Source organism: Nelusetta ayraudi, unplaced genomic scaffold (assembly GCF_046127955.1).
Source record: "Nelusetta ayraudi isolate G7.1 ecotype Tasmania unplaced genomic scaffold, CSIRO-AGI_Nayr_v1 ptg000042l, whole genome shotgun sequence".
Lineage (NCBI taxonomy): Eukaryota > Metazoa > Chordata > Actinopteri > Tetraodontiformes > Monacanthidae > Nelusetta > Nelusetta ayraudi.
Window position 1 is genome coordinate 20512240 of NW_027466092.1, and position 26211 is coordinate 20538450.

At 43.6% G+C, this 26211-nt stretch overlaps 1 protein-coding gene across 1 annotated transcript; it reads left to right on the forward strand.

Moving 5' to 3' along the window:
- Positions 1–437: 437 nt before the first annotated feature.
- Positions 438–24726, forward strand: kcnip4a (potassium voltage-gated channel interacting protein 4a). The gene is made up of 8 exons (XM_076035419.1): positions 438–911; positions 15384–15508; positions 21556–21625; positions 22009–22079; positions 22635–22742; positions 23252–23356; positions 23436–23498; positions 23576–24726. The coding sequence occupies exons 1-8, from the start codon at positions 800–802 to the stop codon at positions 23621–23623; spliced, it is 702 nt and encodes a 233-aa protein (XP_075891534.1). The 5' UTR covers positions 438–799; the 3' UTR covers positions 23624–24726.
- Positions 24727–26211: the final 1485 nt, after the last annotated feature.

Sequence of the window (26211 nt, forward strand, 5' to 3'; positions counted from 1 at the left end):
GCTGATTGAACTTCCCTGAGATCCTCATCACTTGTTTGTGAAGCGCGGCAGATTTATTTCCTGCTCGTTGCTTTTCCGCAGCCCAGAAACTGTTCCGCTTTCGTGATTGAAGCGCACTGTTATGCAGCAGCAGCAGCAGCAGCAGCAGCAGCAGCAGCAGCAGCAGCAGCAGCAGCAGTGCCGCGGGAACGCACGCGCACAAAAACTCATAACTGCTAAATTTGCATATTTGCTGGGTCTTGGTCATTTGGATGGATGGATTCTTTCCTCCGCATCTGCCGCTGCGAGCTGCGAGTGTGCTGTGCATCCTCCTCCTCCCTCCCCCTCCCCCTCTCCGTTCCTCCTCCCTCTCTCCCTCCTCTCTCTCTCCCTCCTCACTCATATCCACTCCCTCTGCGTGTCCCTCCCTTTACTTGGCGGCGAGGCGGCGAGGGAGAGCCATAAACTGTCAGAGAGGAGCAGAGTTCCCTTGCGCTCGTCCAACACCAGCGGACTTGACTGAATTTCTACTTGACCTCCTTGTCAGAGAAATTGCTTATTATCGGGAGCTCCCCATCAAACCCAAGAGCAGAGTTTCATCCCAGATTGGATCTGGGGAGCGGGCGGGCAGTCGGTGGGTGCCAGGAGGTGCCAGGAGGTGCCCGGCTCGAGCGTCTGGGCTGGCGTGGCGCTGGAGTGGGTGCAGGGGAACTGGACTTCAGGGCCCGGTGGCAGCGCCGGCCCCGAGGCGGAGGAGGCCGGCTCGGGCTCCGGGTTCGGGTCGGGGCATGGTGGCCCGGAATGGGCTGAGGGCGGCGTGATGCTGAACGCGATCTGGGAGACGGAGGGGCTCCAGACGGTGGGCATCGTGGTGCTGGTGTGCGCCTCCATCAAGCTGCTTCACCTCCTGGGTCTCATCAGCTTCTCAGAGGGTAAGGCGAGTGGCGATGCAGAGAACTAAATCGGAGAGAGAGAGAGAGAGACAGAGTCATTTACGGCTTGTAATGTGTTGTGAAATTGCAAAAGTTTCCTTCTTCCTGCTCCATCAGCCGCCGCTTTGCGGTGCTTGAACTGCTTTCAAACTTGAGACGTCCGCAAACCAAAGCCACAGACACTCAATGTGCCCCTAATAGGGGAGAGAAAAAAAATCCCAAACAAAACAAATGGCCCGTTTTATATGAAAAGAGCAAATGGGACAAAAAATAAGTCAAGCGAGTTTGTGAGGCAAGCAGAGGAAAGACGAGCTCAAGCCGAAAGAAACCAATGTCGGTTGGGGAAAAACTCTGAAAGCTCCGGGGGGGACCTTGGTTTTCCGGAGACCGTACTGTGGTTTTTCATGCCTCCCCACCACCTCCATCGCCACTAGTACATGAATTAGCTTTGTGTGTTTGCATCTCGTTACAGATCCATAGAGCACTCGCACAGTGAAGCTCGCATGGTGTCATGGCCAAATAAACGGCCCACTTGATGCATCTTCCATTAGTCTCCTTCCATAAAGCGAAGCCGCAGAACGAGCAGCTGGCCATCTGATCCATTAGACTCCAGTTTGGTAAACACGCCTCATTTTCTAATTGGGATGATTAATCTCCAAGCCACTCCGGTGCACATGTAGGGAGCTCAAGAGGAGGAGAAACGTGGACGGGAGTGTTTAGACGGCTGGAAAAAGCTGCCCTGACCTGTGACGAGTGTTTTGGACAGCGCGCCGCCGTGGATGTGGTTTTTAAGGGACTGGTGGGAGGGAGAGATTTTCATTAAATGGAGATGGTGAAACTTGTGCCAGCAGCACTGAAGTTTACACCCTCCAGTAAACGGCAGAGACGTGAGGGCAGCGCAACATAAACAAATGGGGCCGACGCTACAACGAGGCCTCGGCGCCGTCTCCGCCGTGAGACGATACAGATGTGGTGGGGCTGAAGCCATCAGTGGGCTGACGTCTCGCCCCTCAGCTCATAGCCAGAGGCAACAAATGAGCCGGTCATGCTGCGCATGTATATCAAGGTAAAGTGAAAAATAACAGAAAAAACTCCACACATACAGGAGCTGTCATCATTTTTAAACAGGAATTACAACAAGAAGGCTAAACAATAACAATAGATTTAAAAAATGGAATTTGACAGCTACAGTGTTTAGGTGGCACACTTGATTGCTTATTTGACCAATATGTGAATGAAAGTCATATTTACCTTATCTTAGAGGCTCAAGTGCTACTTCTTGTCTTTTTATTGTGGCTTTGTTCAGGATTTCCTGTTCAATGGGCAGTTGGAATGACGTTGAAGTGTATGATTTTGTTACTATCAGAAGTCTTCCTGATTTCTTTCGACTAGAATGACTTTTGGCAACCTTCTATTCATTTTACATGACTGGAAACGCTAAACTGTTGCTAGGCGGAATCCCGAAGCAAAAGAAAAATGCAGAAAGTCGCATTAATTTCATGCTGTGACAATTTTGCTGTTCAAAGGTGGTAAAGTGAAAAAGTCTAACATTCCCGACCATTTAGCTGTTGTCACCCTTCTGACATAAACCCTGCAGCCGTCTGCAACAACTTAAAAAAAAAACGTGTCCAAAACCTCTGGAGAGACCTTTTATCCTCTCGCACGCTCTGCTTGGCATTCATACGGTCAGACGTGTCCACAGCTGGGAGCTGTCCAGTGCAATTGCATCCTCAACACCTGAGCTGCTCCGCCGGGGCTCCGTGCAGACTGTCGGGGGGGGAGTGGCTAGTTTACGGGCTCTGAAACGCTAAGGGACTCTCCCCACCATGTCACACATTTTCAAAGTGGTAAACTGGGGCTAGATTGTCCCAGACTAGAAGGCGACAGAAGTCGTTGGCACCCAAACGTTGCGCGATGGCTTAGATGTGTGTGTGGTCCGCAGGGAGCCCCTAATCACTGCAGCTGCAGAGAGCAGCCACTCTCGCACCAGAAAACTGCTTTATTAAGGGCGTCTCTGCACTCCTAGAGTGTCTTTTTCTGGGGAGAAATATAACAAGAGAGTTACATCATTTTACTGCCTAATCATCAGAGTGTTGTATGGACTGTGGGGGGGTGGGGGGCTGCAATTGCTGTTTCAGTTTAATTATGAATGCAGCTGTACTGTTGTGTTCGCGCACTTCCAGCTGTCCCAAGGCTACCATTAACATTTTTACTACAGCTGCCTCACAGGAGTAGGGTTGCCACCTCCTAGAGTCCCAAATCCGGGACATCCTGTGGTCTCAAGTCTGTCGACGGGGGCGGGGGGGGAGACGGAGACGGAGAGGCGAGGCGAGGCGTCCCCGAAATATACGGTACAAAGTGAAGTGCGTCCCGTATCAGTTCATTACGGGGCAGGTTTTTTAGTTGCCAAATATGAGACAATCGCGTATTTTACGGGAGTAGACCACAGACGGAAATCAAATGAGGTCGTGTCCCGGGAGAGATTTTATTTTTCCCGGGACAGGTGGTGAAAAAAGAGAACAATACTGGGAAAAACGGGACGGGTGGCAACACTACACAGGAGACGGCCGGGCCTCTAAAGTTATATCACGGAAATTCCAACTCGGAGGAAAAAAATCTCCCCTTTGCTTTCCCTCCCTTTTTTTTTTGCTCTGGATGCATTGTTGCGGCCGCGGCGATCGCTCATGCCTCGCGCATTTTCACATTTCTGCAGAGCCGTTAGCACAAAGTGCTGAGCAAAGCCACATAGGGTACAGGCTAATCAGCGTGTCACAGTGTGATAAATAATCCGCCCGCTTCGGTAGCGCGATGCCACCCCCCCCGACCCCCAAGTTCTGCACAAAGTCACCAGAATGCCATTAGTGGAGTGGGATGGGACACCACGATAATTCGGAGGCGCCACCTTATTATCATCAGGCGGGACGGAGCCGAGAGCGCCTCCGAGCTGATAACCATCTAGCCAAGCTCTCGTGCTGTTTGCGTCCTCGATGAGGAGTTATCGCCCCGCGGTGAAAAGTTTCAATGTCAGCGCTGACCTCGACCTCTTCTGCCGCCCAGAATCTGATTTTGCAAAGAGTAATTAACTGATTAAAGGCTCGACAGGTCAACTAGTTGAACCACAAACTCCAAGTAATAAAACTTGGGAAAGGAAAGGGTGGAGAATCTACGGAAAAGTCATGGTCATCACATTGGACCAGAACTCACAGTTAATTAGTTGGTACTGTGGACATCAATCACTGTGTGAAGCAAAATCTATAGATATAGCTCTAACATTTAACAAATGGCCAATTAATTAGTGTATTTAGGTAACTGCACTTCAGAGAAATCAATATTTCACAGGGCTACGATTTACAGGAAACCGTGGCTCTGTTGCAGGTCATGAAATTTGAGCTATATTGCCAGCAGTATTTCATTAACTCACCCATCCCTTTAAAGGACAGCAATCAACTGGCCCAATTAGCCCATGGCTGTTTTCCATGACGGTGTATTTGGAGCGGTTGTGTGAATGAGTTCACGTTTAGCCTGAGTCGACCGGCCCATCTGTGTCTTCGGGACGGACGCAGCAGCAGAGGGAGTGCACGGTGATTATTGGATGTCGCAGGCTGTCACTTTTGGTTGCAAGTGCAAGGATAAGCATCACTCGAAAAATTAGTTCTGATGAAAACATCAGCGATCATGAGCCGTGATGGGAGGGAGGGTGATGAAGGACACAGTATTGATGATAGATGTGCCAAGAGTTGACTCGTGGGAGGATGCTGAATTGTGTTCTTCGAGATGTGTGGAATTAAATGACCTCTCTGCCAAAGAGTAAATGACATCATCGGTAAAGCTTGCAATTCATCAAATGTTGCTCTGAAGTTTTTGCGAAAGAAGTGACTACAGATATTACTATTATTATTATTATCATCATCATTATTATTATCATCATTATTATTATTATACATCTCCAGCCATCTGTAGAAATGTATCTCTCATCATGTCTGTTTTCAATCAGTTACAACACCTAGTTAAGAAGCAAAATTGATTAGATAACACAATTAGATTAGATTCATGTCAATAAATGCTCTGGCATTGTATATCAGGCAATGGTTCATATACTTTGGTTCATTTGTTTCACATCTTAATGTCTCCCAACAAAAAAAAGAAAAGGAGTCAGAAAATGAAATGCAATCACAACTGTCTTCGTCTTACACTCTTACTTTGCCTTTAACCAACTTGAACTTTCTTTTTGCTCTCCGCCCCAGCTGGCAGACAAGGCCACTGCGCACTGCTGCCCCCTGGTTGACCCGCACAGAATCAGAATTCGAACATAACATGATGTTACGTCTTGTTTGTTCAACTAAAAAATTCAGCAGACCTTCTCCACTGTCATGTTAGCTTCACGGAGACTTGCATGTATCCCACAGAGAAAAACACAATAAATGTGTAATCCATCGTACGAACTTACAGACGGACTGAACGCGCAAACATTTCCCCAGGAGACAGCAGCTAGCCGAAAGAGTCAAAATAAAAGAGTAAAATAATCACATGTTAAGTGCTTACATATCCACACAATGACATGTGATCAAATCCATGTGATTAATTAGATTGAAAATTTGAATAGTTTGAGCACTTTTTAATTGTCAGTGATTATTCACTGTATGTAAAGTGGCAGAACCAGGCTTGGCCTCATCAGATTGGTGTGGAGATGTAAGGATAACTGTGCCCGCAGGATGGAAAATACTGACTACCTCAACTTCATCTCATCATCAGTGGCACTAGATTGGAACCATGAGCTGCGTTGGAGCAAGATTTCATTGGCACTTTCCTCCAGTGGTCACATCTCTTTTAACGGCAGACGACTAACAACAGTTTGAGGGTTTTTTTCCTGAACAAAACAGAAAAATAGAGACTTTTGAAAAGTTCAACTCACCCGTTTTAGTGAACATAGATCAGGCTCATTGAGTAGTGTCATTTTAACTTTAAAAAATACTATTGTACCTAATATATATGACCATTACACAACATCATCATCATCTTCTTCTTCTCCCCCCCAAAAAAGTTGTTGTAAAGACTTAGAAGAAATCACTTCTGATCTGCATTTATTATTTTTCTTATGAAGCCACTAACAGATGCAGCTTTTGCCCCAGTTAAAATGTTTTGATTGTCTTCTCTCGAAGCTGCAGAGAAAATTTCATTACAGTGCGAAAACTTTGGCCCTCCTGGATCTTCTGACACTTATGCAAAACACAAGCGTTGACTGTCTTGCTGCAATAAAAAAAGAAAAATCCATAAAGCAGAGTGATCGGTTTGTGGCTTCTACCAGCGAGCAAAAGAAGAATGAGTCACTGTGGAGTGAGTCACGCAGATTTTCTTCTCTCGAGTTTCTCTCTCTTCTTTTCAACTGCACATATCTCTTTTAATTTCTGTTTGTACTTTTTTTCTGACACCTCTCAAACAAAGTGACAGATGAGTAGAAGACTACTGGCAAGGAAAAGGGCAGAGACCATTACTGTGAAGGAACCACTCGGACTGACAAATAATAATTAGAAGCAGAGAGCACTCCTTGCCCGAGATTCCACTAAATAGCCTCCACTTTCTGATGCTGTTTATTCAGGTCAGCTTTTGGTACGAAGACTCTTCACATCTCATCTTCTTTGGCATAGATGATAACGGAATTTACATTTTTTTTGCCTGAAAATTAGACCAAAACTCCAGCATAAACCCCCAAAAATGGCAAATTCAAAATTCCAAGCCCCCATTTCACCTATTAATTGGACGAAGCATGTTTGAGTTTGGCACGAGGAGAGGTTTGCTGTACCTTCTGCTTTTTCCAGCTCCCAGCAGCTAACTTGATCGAAGGATTCTATGCCAACATACGTTTATTTGGACGTCCCTTCCACCACAGAAAGTCAAGAGCACGAAATTTGATGTCAAGGTTCCAGGCATGAGAGGGGTAATACCCCAGGGGAACAATTTCAAGCTTAATCAGTGGCATACATTTATAGTCTTTGGCAGACAGCTGGTCTCTGCGGATTTTAATAATATTCCCGAGTGTGTATGGTTTGGATATTCCCCCTTCCTTTGTCCACCTAAGTCGATTCTACTGTCTGCCTTAAGGAACTGGAGGTTTGCTTTATTAAATCACAGCATTGATGTATATCTCTCTCCCAAGTCTGACTCCAGTCTTGGGTTTTGTTGGTATTAAAAACGTGACTAAAATGCAACTCAGTAGCAACCCTACCTTTACTGTGCGGTTTATCTGATTTAAAGTGAGCGTCACACTTTGGGGGCTGCACTGGAATAACTTCCTCTTCAGTGACTTGGATCTTGAGGTCTAACAGAGTCCAAACCTAAATCGTAATTACTACATCTCCTCTGTTGGTGGGATTCTACACCTTATCTTTGTTTTTGCTTGGGAGTCATTTTGGTGCAGAATCTATTGCATCTACAGAAAAAGCATTTTATCTTTTTGTCCCCAGATCCTGATAAGCATTCATTGCTCTGCACTTCCATTCCATTCACACCTTGCTTATTTGATCAGTTGCTATATTTCTGTTGGGAAAGTGAACCACCTTATATTCCACAAAAGAAGAGGGTGTGGGGAATGGAGGGCCATGCAGTGTCACTAAACCTGCATTAGTCTTGGTGCACTGCGCATTTGTAATCAGTACAAATAGTTTGAGTCAGAAATGTGATCAATTTCTAATGCAGAAACTGTGAACATTGCAGTTCAAATGTATTTCTTTGCAATACTATTATTAACTCTATATAGTAACTTGCTTGAATGATATCTCTATTCAACTTGTTTTAGCTTATCAGTTTATTATTTTATTCCCATAACTATAAACTAATATTTGTTATTAAGATAAAACTGTTGTGTGTGGATCATATACTTGCTCCAGCGTTCAGTAATACAAGAGGAGATTACTCAAAGCAACGGAGGGCAGCGCATTATGTTAACGCATTAATCCAAATTAGCCACAGAGCTACACCTGCCAAACCACAAATGAATTTGACTCACTGCTGCTGGTGCGACCTTATTTTTCTTTGGGAATCTGGCCAACAGCTATAAAATCCCTCTCTGGCCCGGCTGCCAAGCCTGGATCATCTCCTCCGTCCAGCCCCTCCATCTCTCTGTTTGTAATTTCACTTTATGGCTATAGCTGCCAAGTGTGTGTCACATTTGTCCCCATTTAACTTAAAACAAAAGGAAAAAAACAAAACAAAACAAAACACTGCCTCGGGGCTCACAACACTTGAGTGGATGTGTGAACACCAGCCTGCTTTCTCGCTCACTGACAGCCAATCTTTGCGAATCCTTCCCCCGTCCAGCCGGCTTCCACTGATCAGCTTTTATTTCACGATGACATCTGCATCATTGATCGAACCTGACATTTACCATCACAAATTCTCATCGACCTTTAAAGAGACGGGAGAGTTTGTGCGTTTCACTGCTAGTGATTAGCGTTAGCCCCAAAGGTCATGCCAATGAATAGTCCTTTAAGCTGTTGTCAATTTAAAGTTCCACCAGCAATCAATCTCTTTTGCCTCCGGGCGGCAGTTTTTAAAATTTCTTGGCTCCGATGCCATCTGTCTGGTGGTCTGCAGGACACGGATTAAGAGATTAACACCTGGGAACCGCCTGCGTTAGTACCCTGTGTGGGATGAGTCAACATGAAGGAATACTTTCATTTTCTAAGTCGTGATATAATTGATTTCTGAGGTTTTTCAGACAGAGAGCAGGAGGTAGAGAGATGGGAGGAGTGCTCCAGTGTCCAATCAAGGATTAAATCTCACTCTGGAGGACTGAAATGTCTCAGGAAGTTGAAATGAAATCAAAGTAAAGCGAGGAATGTTCATTCCAGTTTACATTTCTTCTCTGGGTTTGAACTCTACTGGGATTCAAGTGCCACTGCATTTGTCTGTACCCGCTTCGGACACTCTTTGCATATTTTGTCCTTAAATAGACAGCAGTGGACACAGCGCCGTGCCGTGATGGACTCGATACCCCTGAGATTAGGTGGCTGATTCTCCTGTGACGAATGGTCAGTGCGGCTACAGGCTATATTAGGAGAGAGCCGGTTTAGATTAGATCACAAGTAAATTCACATTATCTTGGTAATTTGCACACTTTGATTGTTTCTTATCATTTTGATTATTTCTATTTTGTATTCATGTTTTTCTGGAAATTTTTGCATTTTTAAATTTTTATATTTTTTTTCAAATTTGCCTGATATGATTCGAGTCATCACAATTTTTCTTTTAGAAATAATATGTAATAATAATAATAATAATAATAATAATAATGAAAGACATTGGAAGAGGAAGCACTGTAGTTTTTCTTTATAGTCATAATTTTAAACACAAAAGTGGAACATTGTCAAGCCAATCGAGAAAGCTGTCTTTGAATTATTGAACAGGTACTTCCCGTTACTGCTGTTTGGAAAAAAGCCTGAAACACAAAGTGAAACTAAAAGCGGACGCTGAGACGGCCATCAGCTGTAACACAAGTGTGTGTAAAGATCTTCACACCGCTGCTGCTGACTGTAACACTATCATGTCATCACCGGCGCCTCGGGACGCTGCACCTCATTTTTTGGGCCTCAGCACTGGAGTCCTTAGCGGCTGGTGTGAGGAAAGAGCTTGGTTGTTCAGACTGAGGACACACACACACACACACACACACACAAATGCACAGAAGCGCTTGAGACGTGCATGTAGGAAGTGATAAATGCTATCAATGACTGATATTAAAACTGAACCCAGCTAATTTCACACAGATTAAACCTCCACTTTTCCCCAATCCTAAATCCATTTGACTAAATTAATTTGAATCCTCACTGAGTTCATGGCTGCTTTTTGCGCTGACTGTATTAAATCAATCAGCCCCAGGCAGACCCCTGGGCCAATCTTAGTGTAGCACTTTCTGTGCACATGTCGACGCTGCAGCAAGCTCAGCAGCCGTGCCCTCCGTCAAAGTGCCTGCTTCAGTGATAGAATTGACCTCTGATTTATTGACACAAGGAGGTCACCCACAAGACCTTTCATTTTGTCCACCATACACATATGTCAGATATTTGTTAGCTGTTGGCGAACAGTTTATGAATCTACGCAAAGGGCCAGCTGGGTGCTAACGCTGGCGGCTAGGCCTTTGCCAATGCAGCTGATGACCTTTGAACCAGGACTGACGTCCGCGCACTCACAGCCACCTTCCATTACTGCTGTGGCCTTGCTGACACACTAATGAAGGAGCTCCATTTGTCTGTGGTGGCAATGGCTGATTACGCAAGCGGCGCTATTTCCCTTGGCAATTGTTTTTTTCATTTACTGGTTCACAATAATCTGCCCAGTTTTCCCGTTTCGCTGAAACGGAAACTGTCGAGGGCCGAGAGCGATAACAGCAGCTGTCAGTCAAAACATTTACATCAAGAAGTTTTTCTTACTTTCTTTCTTTCAAGGGAGGCAAAAGTGTGGCATGACCTTTCTGTGTGTGCAGAGAATGAACCGTACAGTGCTTGAGGGTTCTTCGGGACAACAGCACCAACCAGTCATGTTTCCTGTATGTGTGTGTGTGTGTGTGTGTGTGTGTGCTTTGTGTCAGTGTCTTTTCAGTGAGGGCACCAGAGCCCACAGCTGGAGGCGCTCTCCACATTATCACACACATGCTGTGGCGCCACATCCACTTAGTCAGTAAAGAGAAAGGCCAGGCTTTAATCAAACAGCCATGACTGGATGCTCTTTTCCTGGCTTATTAGGCAGCGTGTCACTCAAGCAGCACTTTGCTCCACTTTTACAGACCGACCCACTGTTTTATTTATTTATTTATTAGAATATAATAATCTCCATTTCCTTGCCAGCCAGTCATGATTTCAGATCGTCTCGTTTCATCATCTCAGATCCTCCCTTGTTTGCGCCAGCATCCAGAGCCTAGGTGATAAAGACTTCGCCCTACGTCCTTGAGCTTGGAGCGAAGACGTGTGTGCGGTGGCACCTCCAAAACAGAGCCAGCTTGCTGTCAAGAGCAATTACCACCCGTTACCTGAAGACAACATCTGTCTGGCTCAAGCCTCGGCGTGGGCACTCCCATGTTTTCACCTCACTGCTTGGGGAGAAAGGATCATCAGGCGGGTAACGAGAACAGATGAGCGACTTTTCCCAGCCGCTGGATCTGTGTTATTGAAGTGGCCTTGAGCCGACAACCAGGCTGAGCGGAGTGATGGCTCTCCTCAGCATGAGAACTTTGCAGTGTGTCGAGATGTAAGAAGCCCATTTGCACTGAACCACATCTTAGCCAGGAGCTTGGAGGAGCCGCGTTGCTCTGCATTAAAAAGGGTTGAGTTTAGTTTGTGACCGAAATGGCTGTGAGATGCAATCAGTCTGAGTCAACCACCGTTTCCATGCTTATCCACACTAAGGCTTAGGACACTCAAGCACATGTTGACATTAACATTCATCATTGGCATGGAAAGTTTATCTTTCATGCACTGCAGCTTTTCACCTTAAGAAACAGAAAATCTGCACTATTAAACATCTGTGGGACGTCAGGGACACAACCACGTGTTCAACAATGAGCAAATAAATGTGTCAAGTTCTGGTCTTGCGACTGGATTGCACGGTCGGTTCTAACGAGTCCCAGTTGTAGCCCTGTAGATTCTGAGCCACTGGACAGCCACAGTGTGTCCACACTAGGCTGCGGATTTATGACACAAGTAAATTGAGAAACGTCCCTTATAGCCATGCTTCCCTGAGACATCTCCCATCCAGCACCACTGGCTGGGGGGGCAACATGCCATGCCTCTCCTTTACCTGTAATCGTCACCTTAAATTTCAGAGCTTCAGAGATTGACAAGTGCTTTGCCTCGCTTGGACCATTGCCCACCGCCTCTATCAAAACCTCACACTGAATTTTTTAGGAATCGCCCAGAGCGAGGAGAGGAAACGGGCTTGTGCACTTTTCAATGTCTGAGAATTTATTAGTTGATGGGCTTTTTTGTCCTCACTGCTGCAGCATTTACAGTGAACGCACGCACACACACACACACACACACACACACACACACACACACACACACACACACATACATATAAATGGAAGTCAACCTTTTCCAGCACACTAGCTTTTGTTGCCCCAGTCTGACACACCTTTGCCCAGGAGCCTGTTTTGGGTGTGTCAGGTGTTGGGTTACTGTCTCACATGAGGTCACAGGTTTCATGTCCTATTTGTAGCAACCACATTGTAGGTCACACCAGTGGAACTTGTTAATAAGTCATAAGTGAACCCAGTGAACTAGATGCAAATGACTGGAAGAACCCATAATTACTGCTATAGGTTTACAGGTGCACAGTCGCTGACCCACCTTTTTAACATACAGAAGCACAGAAGATTGTCCATGCATTGAAACCACACCCACGTCAGTCACCTGTCCAATGTTACCAATGGTGATGTTGGAGTTGCAATCATCTCAATTCAAGTGTTCCAACATGTGCTTGATGGAATGTAACAATTGTAGAAGAAAAAAAAAAGAACCAATCCAAATAGTTTTTAGGTGACCTGAGTCTTCGAGGACCAATCAGGGTGAGGTTGAAGCATTGCAGGCTTTTATTTCATTTAAACACAGACAGCCAAATCAAGTCTGGACACACTGGCAACCATAATGTGGCCACTGCCATGTGGTGAGTTTTAGCAGAACTGGCCAACATTTTGACAACTGAGCTCAGGTAAAATCATTCTAGGATGCTTTGTGCAGTTACCAACCAGTTTCTCAAGCAGTGATGGAATTGTCTTGTCAAACAGGACACAGACTCAATCATTTTTTAATCAAAAAACATTTTGTCTTTCATGTTCAGCCATAACTTCTGTAAATACACTCGCCAAATCATGTTTTTCTCTACTAGTGTGCTGTTGTCCCAAAGAATCAATCTCCTTCCACATTTTCCGGTCTCCCCAATATCCCCTTGTTTTGGGTCTTCCTTGCCTGTGTGTTTCTCTTGTGACAACACAAACTTTCTAAGACACCCACCCCAGCCTGCCCCGCTTTCCGCCTGCATGTCCGCATTCCCTTGAAGTGCTGAACTGATGCTGTGTCTCCCAGGTTACCCTCAGATTACCCACAAGCGTGGCGTGAGAGCTCGACTCATGCGGTTCTTTCCATGGTACAGCGCCAAAAAGTCATCTTCCAGTAATCAAAGCAAGTGGTCCTCGAATGATGAATGAATGAATGAATGAATGACTGTCACATGCAGATTTTCAAAAGTTCCAAGTTTCAAAGATTGCAGGTTTAATCTTTTATTGTCCTTGCAAACTTTGTATGAAGCTAATGTTTCGTTATACAGCTGAGAGAACATGTCAAGATCAGTGTCTGTCACACGCACAGTAAGGACAACATCTTCCACAATTTTTTCTTTGCTCTTTGCACTGAAAGCCAATCAGACAGCAGCATGTGAAGTAGTACTATCGAAAAATAAGCGGAATTGCTGGAATTGTGCGATATCAACTGTAAGGTTATGTGCAATTGAAATGGAAACCAGTTGCAAAAGGTCGTCAATGAGTTCTAACTTTTGCCAACTGTTCAAAAGCTGACAAGAGCTGGCGAATCTCGACCATCCTCTGCTCAGTACCGTCTCCGCACAAAAGAGCGGCCGCAGCAACCTGCTGCTATCGATGCGCTGCAGGACTGAGCACTTCAGGCGATCCTCCATCCCCTCGGCCATCAGACTCTACAACTCCTCATCGCTCCCCCACTTGCACATGCACACACACACACGCACAATTACACTTATTCATTTATTTATTTGACTTGTTTTATGGTCTTACATGTGATGATGTTTTTTTTTATGTGTTTTTATATGAGCTGCTGGATACAACAATTTCCGTATGGGGATAAATAAATTATCTATTATTATTATTATTAGTAGTAGTAGTAGTAGTAGTAGTAGTAGTAGTAGTATTAGTAGTATTACCATTATTATTATTAAAAGTTTGCAACCAGGTCAGTTACAGGCCAGTGGGAGAGAAAGAGTTCTTTACTCCAGAAGTCCTGCATGGCACACGTGTCCCTGGAACCCAGGGGTCTGGGAAGATGGAGTAAGCAGTCTACTCCTCACTAGCAGATGTTCTGCAGAGTGACAGCAGTGGAGTCCTGCTGATCTTCTGAAGGCTGATTCACATCAAACGTGTTTTCGAGCGGGCTGTCTAGCACGGCGGCTCGATCGGTTCACATGAAGAAATATATATATTAGATATTTGAAAAAAAACAACACTGAAACAAAACTATTTTTCCCGTCTGTGTCTCAAGTATCGCTGTGTGTAAAAAAGAAAAAAATATATAAATCGAACTGTTGGAATCACACAAAATGCAGGTATTTAAAGTATACATGCATTTTGTTCATTAGATTTTTAGATTTAAAGTTCTTTATTCTTTATTTTGTGACAGCCGAACTTTACAGCATTGAAGCTGATATGTCACTTTGACTTTTCACAGTAAAATACAGCACATCTCAACACAAAATCCTTCACATTGTATATTATGATGAAAATCAAGCGGATCCACCATGTTTTCCAATCATTGACTTCCTGCCTGAACCACTCTACCTGTTGCAATTAACGCGGTTTCACGCTTCTGGGACGCTTCTGAAAGGCGCCCGCGCTGCGTCTGGTGTGGACTTGCTCACTGACTTTAATGGCCGCGGCCTGCTGCGGAGCTGTGACCACACCGCAGACGCTTTTGGTGCAAATTCATGGTCAGAGGTCTTCTCCGCCTTTTTGTGCCTTATGCTCACAGAACATCGCAGTGACTCGCAAAAGATGCACAACATCTCTTGGGGATCCCGCTGGTGACTGTAACAGCGACTGATTTGCTCCCTTATTTCTTACAAAAGAATTGGTAGGAGGTGTGCTGTGGTCAAAGAGCAGACGTGATCTTTTACCACTGGGCCACAGGAAGACGCTGGGACACTAATGAGGCATTAAAGACGCCAAGACACCCTTCAGGTAGATGAGAGGCCAGGACTTGTACAAACTGAACAAGTCCGACGCTGTGGTACCGGCGCAGTCTGCTCCCTGACGGCGCTTAGACAGCGTGCGCTACCATTACAGGTCATTAATAAGGGCTCAGCTGCTCCTCCTCCTGGAAAGGAGACATTCTGCCACTGAGCCGTGGGCCTGCGAGGAGACCAATTACCAGCGCTGTCATGTTTGTTGTGGAAATTAAAGTCGCACTTGGATTTGTTTGTTAGCATTTGGTTGTAAATGCAGAAAAAAGGAGGAAGAGTAAAGGAGACTCTGGACTTCACCTCTCCAATGCATTACCGAGTGCTGCCCAGACGGTCAGCTCGAACATGTCACCTTTTCATCTTGAGTGCCATCGATTTTCAGTGTTTGCAAAGATTCCACGATATTATATCAAACTAATGTTGGTATTACAACCGTCATTACTTATTTTCTCCTGCTTGCGCCTGCGTCTGACCTCCTCCCGCCCTCCTCCGTTCCAGACAGCGTGGAAGATGAGCTGGAGCTGTCGACAGTTCGCCATCGCCCCGAGGGCCTGGAGCAGCTTGAATCCCAGACACGTTTCTCCCGCAAGGAGCTGCAGATCCTGTATCGCGGATTCAAGAACGTAAGACAACAGCCTTCTTCAGCATCATCCGCTGCCCGATGTACCACATGCCGGTTCTCTTATGTCAAAGTTCCTGCAGCTAAAGCTGCTGATCACCATCCACCACCACCAACTCTGCTGATACAGCACATCATAAAAAAAAACGTACAGCACCGATGCTAAATCACAAACCTCTTGCAGTGAGTGTTCCAGCCCTCTTTGCAGTTGTAAAATAAATTTCGAGCATTTTTCTGTTGCCAAGTATAAGTAGGTCATTTTTAGAGCTCACCGCAGACAGAGTAACAGCAACAGTGAGCAATCAGGTCATCAGTCTCCTCACCTTTGGTGTGAGGAATAATGAAACGACCCAGAATTAACTCAACCCAAATTGTGCAGCGATGAAGGAGAAGAAGGGCAGCGAGCGTCCTGTGGTACGGGCACCTCCCCTGGGCGCCTCCTACTGAGTCTTCACTGCAGCTGAGCACATGCAAAGACCTGTCCCTTAGTCCTCCTCCACTTGAGACGAAATAAGAGGTTGGAAGTGAACTAATGAGGCCTTTAATTTGCACTACACACTGGCTCGCTCTCACACTGGGAAAGAAAGGACTGATTACATTTGCACAAATTCTGCTTTTGTTATTTTTAGTCTCACTGGCATTGAGGCTCTTGGGAAACCCTGTCTTTCCCCCCCCCCCCCCCAGGGCCACCATGGGGTTATCATCTGTGTCAAAAGCTCTTGAGGTTGAGGGAAAACATATCCATGTCCCTTCTTTTCAATGACATTATTTTGTCATTTTAAAAGCAGCTGTTTTCCCCAGCTGCTTCAATATATTTTTCACACACACCGTTATTGGCATTACCTTTGCTTATTGGGATAATAACATAGAGCAGCCATGCTAATCTTTGTTCAATTTGATGTTGAACTTTGTGCATTGCAGGGTCTTTAGACCAACAACAACATGTGAGGACTACCCACCCCTGTCACTGCAGAGTTGCACGTTTGTATTTAGCCACATCATTTAGCAGAAAAGTGTTCCTAAACACAGTCAATATTGACCATGGGCTCATATCTTGGCTGGTGAACTGAACTTATAGGCCACCACCTATCAGTGTGAACAGTTGTTGTTTTTTTATGTGACGTTCTTATTTCTTCCACTGGGTCCCCCAGGGCTGCGTCCCCTCACCGCTTTGATTTGTGTTGACTGAAGCCAGTATTTGAGACTGAGCATTTTCAGTTTAAACACAATGTCGGGTTGAATCCTGTGAGACCTCTCTCTCACAAGCCTCTCTGTCTGGATTAGGAACTTTTCAGTGTTCATAGCCAGACAGACGGTGTTGAGGAGGAATACTAAAGCATGCTGTAAAGACGAGTTGTGGTGCTCAAACAGCTGTGTTCCAGGTGCAATTCCAAAGCACACAGCAGGGTCAGACGACTCGTCTGTCTGTTGGCCACTAACCTGCGACACCAACCGAATAAATGCGGGCTGTCAAGGCCAGACAGAATAATGGGGAGCTGACGTTTTTTTTGTCCAAAATGAGAAATGTGTCCCCTTGTCCTTTTCACAGCAGATAAATGCGTGTAATGAAGGTGTCTGGGTGAGGTCGTTTCGCCGGGACAACAAGCCCCGTCTCGTCTCTCACTCAGGTGGTCTGGGAGCAGCTTCGTCTCGGATCCGCTAATAAGTGTAGCGAGGACACAAAGCAACACCTGCAGGTCTCTTCTGCATCTTCAGGGGGAAATTGAGCAAAGGTCACTTAAAAGTAATGAAAGAACATATTGTCCCTCACATGCCATGACCTCCGATAACTGCAAATTATACCACAATATTGTCTTCACGTCCTGGACTGTCCTCATGGCTGGATCAAATGTGAGCGCTGCCTCGGGTTGTCGGATTAAGATCTCACACTTTTCTATTCTGTCTACAGCCAAGTGTGCTTCTTAATTAAATTCCCGCCTCTTATTGATGCTTCACTCCAGCAGATGCAGGAAGGAATTTAACAGACTGCGCTGCTGATTTTATTGTCACGGATGAGCAAATGCTACAAGCGTATCAAATTAACGCAAATACTTTTGTATTTCCCTGACCCAAGCCTTTTGTTGACGAATAAGGACTGTCTCTTAATAAACTTGTGTACTTGTGAATGAAGCAAGATGCAAGGGTAAGCAGAAAATGACAGCCTCGTTTGTTATCGTTGCACACAGCGTGCGGTTATTATACTGTAATTCCGACTACTTCTGGACTTGTTGTCTACATTTGGAACTGTATGGATGACAGAAAATGCATGTATTAAATGACCCCTCCAATTGGATGCTGTGCAAAACTTTTAATTTTAGTAGCAAAATAAAAAAAATGAATTCAGTGGTCATTGAGACAGCAGGTTGTGTTGCAGATAGGTTTTGCAGTGAAATACTCATTCCTGTTTCTTAAAAATTCCTTCTTTTCAAGTTTTCCTCAGTCTTAAAATGACTTTCTGACATATAGCATGATAGATCAAATTGAATCCTGAATGGACCCAAATTGCCTAAATCTCACTGAAATTTGAATTGGCCTGCCAAAATCACTCGATTGTCCATGGACCAAATAAAACACAATCTCACGAGTGGCAATAATAAAATGTGGGTTAGTGATTGAAAAGTATTTCCAGGATGAGTTCGCAAGGCTAGAATGAGACACTGACTTGGTGCACCTCCATTTATATAATGAGGTCACCTCCAATCAGGACTGAATCATTGTGTTACCAGTCTATACGTACAGATGCACGCCACAAGAGAAGAGCCGGTTAAAAAAAAATCCCACATCTCCACTTAAAGGGCTTAATTACATGACATTTCCTCACTCCGTTCTGACAAAAGGCTGATGGCTGACAGCTCTCTCGCTGCTGTGTTGTACGACATAAACAAGGCTCCAATTAACAGAAACTCGGCCGCGATGGTGAAACCGTTGGAGGAAGGGCGTTTCATCTGTGAAGCGTCTCTCAAAAAGCTCTTTTGTGTCTGAGCAGTTTGGCAAGCAGATCTATGCCAGGGTAACTTTGCTTGTCAGTGAAGTGAGTAGACAGGATGTTTAATGTTGCATGTACCCTTTTGTTTCATCTCGAAATGGTTTTAATTTGATGAGTGTGATCGCATCCTTCTCATCCCCAATGGAGATGGAACAATTCTTGAGAAGTTTCATCGCCACCTGAAGTCAATCCATGCCTGAGGCAAAAGATGGCCAAGATGTGTTGGGAAAAGGTGGATGATTTAATGTTGCACCACTCTTTTTGCACTGTAATGCCAAACAGTTGCATTTACAGTTGCCAACTGTCCCTTAAAAGACAGAATTGTTCCGTATTTGACGATGAAATGGTGCGTCCCATTTTGAATCAATACGGGACGGGGTTTGTTATTTCTGAGCTGTCTTGAATGTAAATCTATTTTCAACGCCCCCTACTCCGACTCCCTCCCTGCCAACTCCCCAACCCCACTCCCGCCCGTGAAGCCAAGTACAGGCAAGAGGGAAGATTCAACTGCTTGGCTTAATGCTGTGAGAGAAAATGCTTACAATGCAAAATTTGTCCACAAGTGTTTTCCGTGCTGCGAGAAGTAAGAAGAAATACACCTGGAAAGAAAGTGACACAGTGAAAAAAAGAGAGCTGTTAACCTAGATCTACCTAGGTCTACCCTAGGACTGTTCCACACAGAAGAAAAAGAAAACTGTGACTGTTTATGGAAGAGAGAAATTCATGGGAGATAAAAGATGCAATGGGAAGGAGGAATGTTTAACAGTTAAATTTGAAATTGTTTGCACACCCAGAATTTTACCACTACTGGTGAGCCACAGGCCTGTGAAGGTCATGGCCCTGAGCACTGCAGGAGGCGTGCCATAATACAGGTACGAGTGGAGGAATAGTAGAGCTTCTTAATGAAGAAGTAACAGGCCTGTGAAGGCCAGAATTCTTGCTTGTTTGTAGGTCCTAAATAGTCCGCTAATTAGCGGATTGCAATTGTCCAGAAGGCTGGCATCAGTATTTCAATGTAGAATGAATTTTGAATTTGTCTCAAAGATTATGGGTTGCAAAGTATTAAAATGTTCATATTTTATATGAAATATTTTTTAAGAGTTTGAAGAATATTGATTTTATTTTCAGTTTATTTTCCACATTATATAAGCTGAGAAATCTTGGAAGTGTTTAGTGAATAATGAATTATACGTTGTGTAATATCAATATTTATAAGATAAGATTTAAAATTTAAAAAACTTCAAATGTAATTTTTATTTTATATAAACTTAAAATATTTAAAAACATTATATTTTTATGCAATCTGTGAGAAAATACATATTGAGTTGTATGGGCTTATTAGGATTTACAGTGTGTCTTAATGCTTTTCCTACTCTCTCAGGCTGCACTGGACATTTATTGCAGATTGCAAATCAGTCGGGACTTTAATCATCAAGAAAACTTGGATTAGTTCTGCTGTTAGCGATACGAACTTGGCATTATTGATCTTTCCCTTTGCGCAGAACTGTGGGAGCTTAAAAGAAGTGACAGCACACCCCAGCATGCACTTCACTGGGAAGGCCAGAAGCAGCGAGCCTATCAAGAAATAATGTGTTTTAAAAGAACTTGTCTAAACATGTGTGATTTTACGATTTGTGTGTTGTGCTGAATTTAGTAGCATAACTTAAAAGGATAACTCTTAAATGCAGTTGATAATAACCCAATCCCCCACCCCCACCCCAATGTTAGCATGCTAGTATTGGCCTCTGGTCAGTGCTTGAGGCTACTTGTGTGCTTGCTTTTGCTAAGAAACTGAGACCTTTCCCATTTGGCTTCAGATGACGTGAACAGCTCTAAGTAATTAGAGTAGCAGTAGAAGTAGAAGAGTAGTTTTTTTTGTTTGTTTGTTTTTGTTTTTGTTTTATTTTAATGAGTGAAAATCAGCCTTTGTTCGATCTCTACCAACAAAAAAAAAATATTTTTCAGTGCACATTCACTCTCGGAAGACAGTCTAAGAAATTGCTGCTTGGTGATTTGTACTGCTCCCCCAGCCGAGTGTGAACAGCTCTGCACACTGCTCACGCTGCCAGACCTGATTAAATCAGGTCGCGAGGACTTCCGCACTCCAACACAGAGAGATATTTGCTGCTCGTTCTGACTCAGAGACTCTTTGCCTCGTCTCACCCTTTGGTAAACTAGGTCTGTGAGACAGCAAAAAGGGGAGGCGGTGTTCACACACACACCACCTTGCAGAATCCTCACCACTTGAGATGCGGGGAGCCTGTTTGAAGCCAGAACAAGGTCTATTATGACACCTTTAAGTCAGACACGATCACAGGAAAGAGGAACACCAGAGTTCCGTGTGATTCACGAAGGCTGTTATGGCATCATGCTGGAGAAATTAAGAAAGTCACTAAAATATGTCAGATGACAAGGATACAAATTGTGTATTAAATCAACTTAATTTAACTGTATCAGCTTTACAGACAGCCTGTACCTTTGATTCCGGCTGCAGCCTCCACGAGGGTCACATTCTCTGTCCTCAGTCACCTACTGGTGTGTATGGTACATAGCACCCACCACCTTCCTCCAAAAATCTAATATCCTGTTGGCATGTGTAGCTGGACACAAAATGAACCGGAAGCGTTCATCGCTCAGCTGCTCCGGAGCTCCTCTGTCTCTCTCATCTACAAGACACCAAAAAGAATTGATATGGACAGTGAGAATACTGCCGTCTGCAAAACACTGCAATACTTCAATAATTCAATTCTATGTCTATAACTGCTGTGATGTATGAACATTAAGTCAACTCAGTTCGCTTGGGCACATTAAACCATACTTCTAAAATAAGCCGACCAGACCAGAGGGGGAGAGTTCACAGTTGGGCAACATTCAGCCCACGAGTGGCTGTTCATTCTCACAGATTGGACTCACTGGGGGGGGGGCATTACTGGACCGTTAAACAGATTCAGGTGCAAAGACAGTCATGCTTGATTTCTGTCAAATACCTGCATTACGTGTTTGAATGTCATGTACTGCTTCTTTTCACTGCTTCTAGAACTGTTCTGTCCTGTTTTGTCTGTCAGGAGTGCCCCAGTGGAGTCGTCAACGAGGAGACCTTCAAAGAAATCTATGCGCAGTTCTTCCCTCAAGGAGGTGTGTGGCGTGCGGTCACTTTGGGCGAACTGATGGTTTTCTCCTCTGTCCTATTTAGAGTTTGTGTTTGCGTGTGTTTTTGATGATCATGCAAAGAGGGAACCAGCAGAATAAAAGACATTAGGAGGCTTTGATATTTCAGCTTCAGAGAGGAGAAAGGCTGGCATGTGACCGTGATGGCACAACAAACTTTTAGTTGCGTTCATCTCTTTGGCCATAACAATGGGTAGGAACATCTAATGCACTTCCACTTTCTTTGAAGTTGATTAAAAGCTAGCGCTCTCCCCCTTTAAAGCTTCTTCATCCCTCACAGTAGGTGTTGCTCTGGATGCAACTAGAATGACAGCAGATGTTCATCTCGCTTTCATGTGTCCTCTCCGCAGATGCTTCAACATACGCGCACTTCCTGTTCAATGCATTCGACACGGATCACAACGGCTCTGTTAGTTTTGAGGTAAGCTGAGTCACCAAGTTTGTGGATGCTTTATTGTATTGACTGATTTTTAAATGGTGGATGTGAACTTCATCGAATATTTGATCTTCAGCCGTGCAAGTGGCTGACTCTGGCACTGCAGCATTTGCAGCCTGCAGCTGTGTTGATTTTAATTCATCCCGAGACGGCACCAACAGAAGATTAATATTTATGAGGGGCATATATTTTCTTATTGGGACAGAGGAGCTGTCATTGTGCCAGACCATGAAGCTTTGCTGGCTCATACTTAAATCCATTCAGCTCAAAAGCCCAGGAATTCTCCATAGCCAGAAAAAGAGTCAGGCCAATACTTCAAATTAGAGCTATATTTTTATATATATATATGTATATATATATGTGTGTTAGCTTGAGTGTTAGCGCTCTTGATTTGCCTCTATTTAAAAGCTGACGTGGTATTTTTCAAGCAAGTGTTGACGCATTAAATCAGCGGCAACACAGAATACATTTACATGAGTTAGTCATAATGTATCTGTGGCTGGGTTTTTAATTTTCAAAGCTTGTTTTTTTTTGCTGCAGGATTTTGTTATGGGCCTCTCGATTCTGCTGCGGGGCACAATCCAGGAAAAACTCAACTGGGCCTTCAACCTGTACGACATCAACAAGGACGGTTACATCACCAGAGAGGTCTGTCCACTGGGGGGGACGCTCAGTTGTCCCAGGCTGTGCTTAAAGTCCTTAAACTTGTTATATTCAGATGTGGCATTTTCAGGTCACATCAAGTCGCAACTGCAACTATTAGCCAGTTGCAATCTAGGTGGTTAACTCCTCCCTCTTTTACCAAATGGAACATAAATCTAACCAAAAACTTCCAGGTCTGACTATTCTTTAGGTTATTCTTTTTCAGTTGTAGGTTTTTCAGTGTGTTTGTAACAGTTCCCTGATATAAATATGAGAACATATTTTGGACAGTGGCAGGAAGTGTGAGTGTGTCAGCCTTCTTTGTGGCAGTGAGCCAGGTATGTTCAGGTGCAGTGGGCTCAACATGGATTCTCAGGTAAATCTGGCACCATTTTTAGGTATTGAAACATTCCAGTTGGCGTTTCTTTCAGTGTCCAAAGCGATTTAACAGTACCAGTCTTTTTATTCTGCCAACATCGTGGAGCCAACTCCATTTTATCTCTTTTTCCTCCAAGGAAATGCTGGACATAATGAAGGCCATCTACGACATGATGGGGAAATGCACGTACCCCATCCTCAAAGAGGAGACTCCGCGCCAGCACGTTGAGGTCTTCTTCCAGGCAAGTGAGCCGCTCGCAGCCAAAACCGTGGAACAAAGCCTATAAAGCCTCTTGAATGGCTTCTTTTTTTCTTTAACAGAAGATGGATAAGAACAAAGACGGTGTGGTGACCATAGACGAATTCATTGACTGCTGCCAAAATGTGAGTCGGACATCCTAAACACATCTCCTCGTCTCTCTTTGCGTCTTTCACTTCATCTCATCCTCTGTTTTGTGCAGGATGAAAACATTATGCGCTCGATGCACCTCTTCGAGAACGTCCTCTAACTGGCAGCGCCTTCGCAGTTAGCTTGGCCCCTGAAGACCACTTGAACTCATACTGTGTACAGTGTGCTATGCAGACTAGATCAACTGTTGTTCATCATGACGGCCCACAACTAGGAGTAGGCGACACAGTGTGAACACTCTGAAAACAATAACCTGTTTTGTGCAAGTTTGTTAAAGTTTCACTGAAAGCGTCAACAAGTTGCAAGGTTTTTAACTTCAGGTTTGTCACATTGTCCTTCTTCTTCCTGTCAGTTGTTAGGAAAAGGTCATTTCTACAAAAACCCTGTTTATTTCCCTCTTTATTTGTCTTTTGCTCGTTTAAACCCCTTGTGACTTTAATTTTCCTGCATCGTCCATCGTCATGACATTCCAGACTGGCTCTTGTTTCCAGAGTGTTCTCGTCCTGACATTGTAGTTACTTTTCCGGTCCATACTTCTGCATTGTTTTGTTTTTTGGGGCTCCCGGATGGAAGCATTTGAACAAATAGAAAAGATGAGAAAGTAGTGAAGAGAAAAATATATATTGTATTTTAACTTGTACATATGGAAATGTAAACATTATTGAAGGAGAAACTTTAGCTGAAACTTTTCACATAGTACTTGCCAAGTTGACCAAGACCATGACGCTGAAGATTGTACTGATGTCACACTGGGAACCAAAACATCAATGTTTTTTTCTCCACAAGCACACAGCTAGCTGTAACCTTCCCCCCATGAATAACGAACGACTTCATAGATTAAGTTACTTAATTGTATATGAATATTTCGTGTTCACTGTATGTTTTTTGTTCATTGTTTTGAAGCACCACTGAACATTAAGATATGTGTTTAAGGTTATTTATGAAACCATGATTATTGTACAAACAATTGTCATCTGTACAGTATTAAATGGAAATTTGCTCTTGGGGTTAATTTCTGTCTTGAAAGTTCTGTAACAGTTCCACCAGTGCACTTTCATTCTTACAGATTTTTTTGAGTTTGGCTAATATATGTTTTCCTTCTCATTTAGCCCCTCCCCCCACCCCTTCAATCAGTTTCTAGTGTACAGCCGCTGACCTTCTTGCTCACAGAGAATGTTTTGGAATGTTCTGGAAGTAAGTTAAAATTTTTAAAAAAAAAGTTTAAACATCTCTGATGTTCCTCATTCAATATATTCGGGTTTTGTGTTTGACTTTGTTTTTTTATTATTGAGCAGACACGTTTAGCTAAAAGGGGAGAAATGGAAACACAAGTTCAACACACCTTGAATTAAGTTACAATGTGAAAATAAATGCAAAGACTTGACAGTGTCATGACTGACATTTTTTTTTTTTTTATCTCAGAGTTTAACTTCCTTAATGATCGACTGATGAAAGTATTTAAATATTTTCTGAGCATTTAAAGGTGTTTCAGTGACTTAAGGGGATATCATTCAGGACCATTTTTTTTATTACTTTGGCTTGTGATTACTACTTGCGTAAGTAATTAGATATTTAAAATAATAATAATAATAATAATAATAATAATAATAATAATAATAATAATAATAATAATAATAATAATAATAATAAAGTACTCCATCCTCAAAGACACGCGTTCAAGCTCAACGTCCATGTTAGTGTCACTTTTAAATCTCCTTTGTCCTTGCCTTGATAAAGTAGGTCTAATGCCTGAGAGGTCTGTCATTTACCATTTTATTAATATACAACAATATTTTGTTGCGTTGTAGGAAGTAGTCACGACCAGTTACTCATCCTAGTCCGACTTTCCATTAGTCTCACAAATTGCCCGTTGGTCCGACCTCCCACTAGTCCGACAAAATCGACCACAAGTCGGACCAATAGGACGTCCTGTTAGTTCGAACTGTCATCGCCACTTTCTGACAAGTGCTTTCGGGTACTACTGTACAGCATTTGGTTTGAACTGAAGTTGGCAGTTCTCAAATATCCGCAGAATTGGTGTATGGAACAGTATTTGACAGTTGGACTAATAATAACTAGTCTAGTTCGAACGAATGAGAACATCCAATTAGTTCGAACTCTCATTACTCCGACTGTCGGACAAATGGGAAGTTGGGCCGACAACTGCGGTCACGCCAGCTGCGCTTCGGAAAAGCTCAGTCACGCTATCTACGTTTCACAATCGTGTGTGCGTACCACTTCATAAAGTGAAGCGTGGGAGCGGCTTCGTGGTGCATTCAGGCACAACTCGTAAACTCTTGAATCGATAAATTTAAATTCTTTCACTGTACCATTTTGGGATAATCTGATGCTAAAATTATACACACATTTTCATGGAAAAATTCAAATATTAATTAAAAAAAAAAACAAATTCAATTTGTTTTCTACAAATTCTACCAGATTCTTATTCTATATGTTCCCAACTACCTTTGTGGGGATTTTCAACTTGTTTCACTGTAAAAATTTATATATATATATAATCTGGTGCTGAAGTTAAACACCACACACAGTACAAAACCTGCTTTCATGGACAAATGCAAATATTAATAAATTAGAAAAAATCAAACTGTTTTCTTCAAATTCCACCAGATTCTTGTGCAACATGTCCCCAACTACTTCTGTGGTGGGTTTCAGGTTTTCACTGTAGCA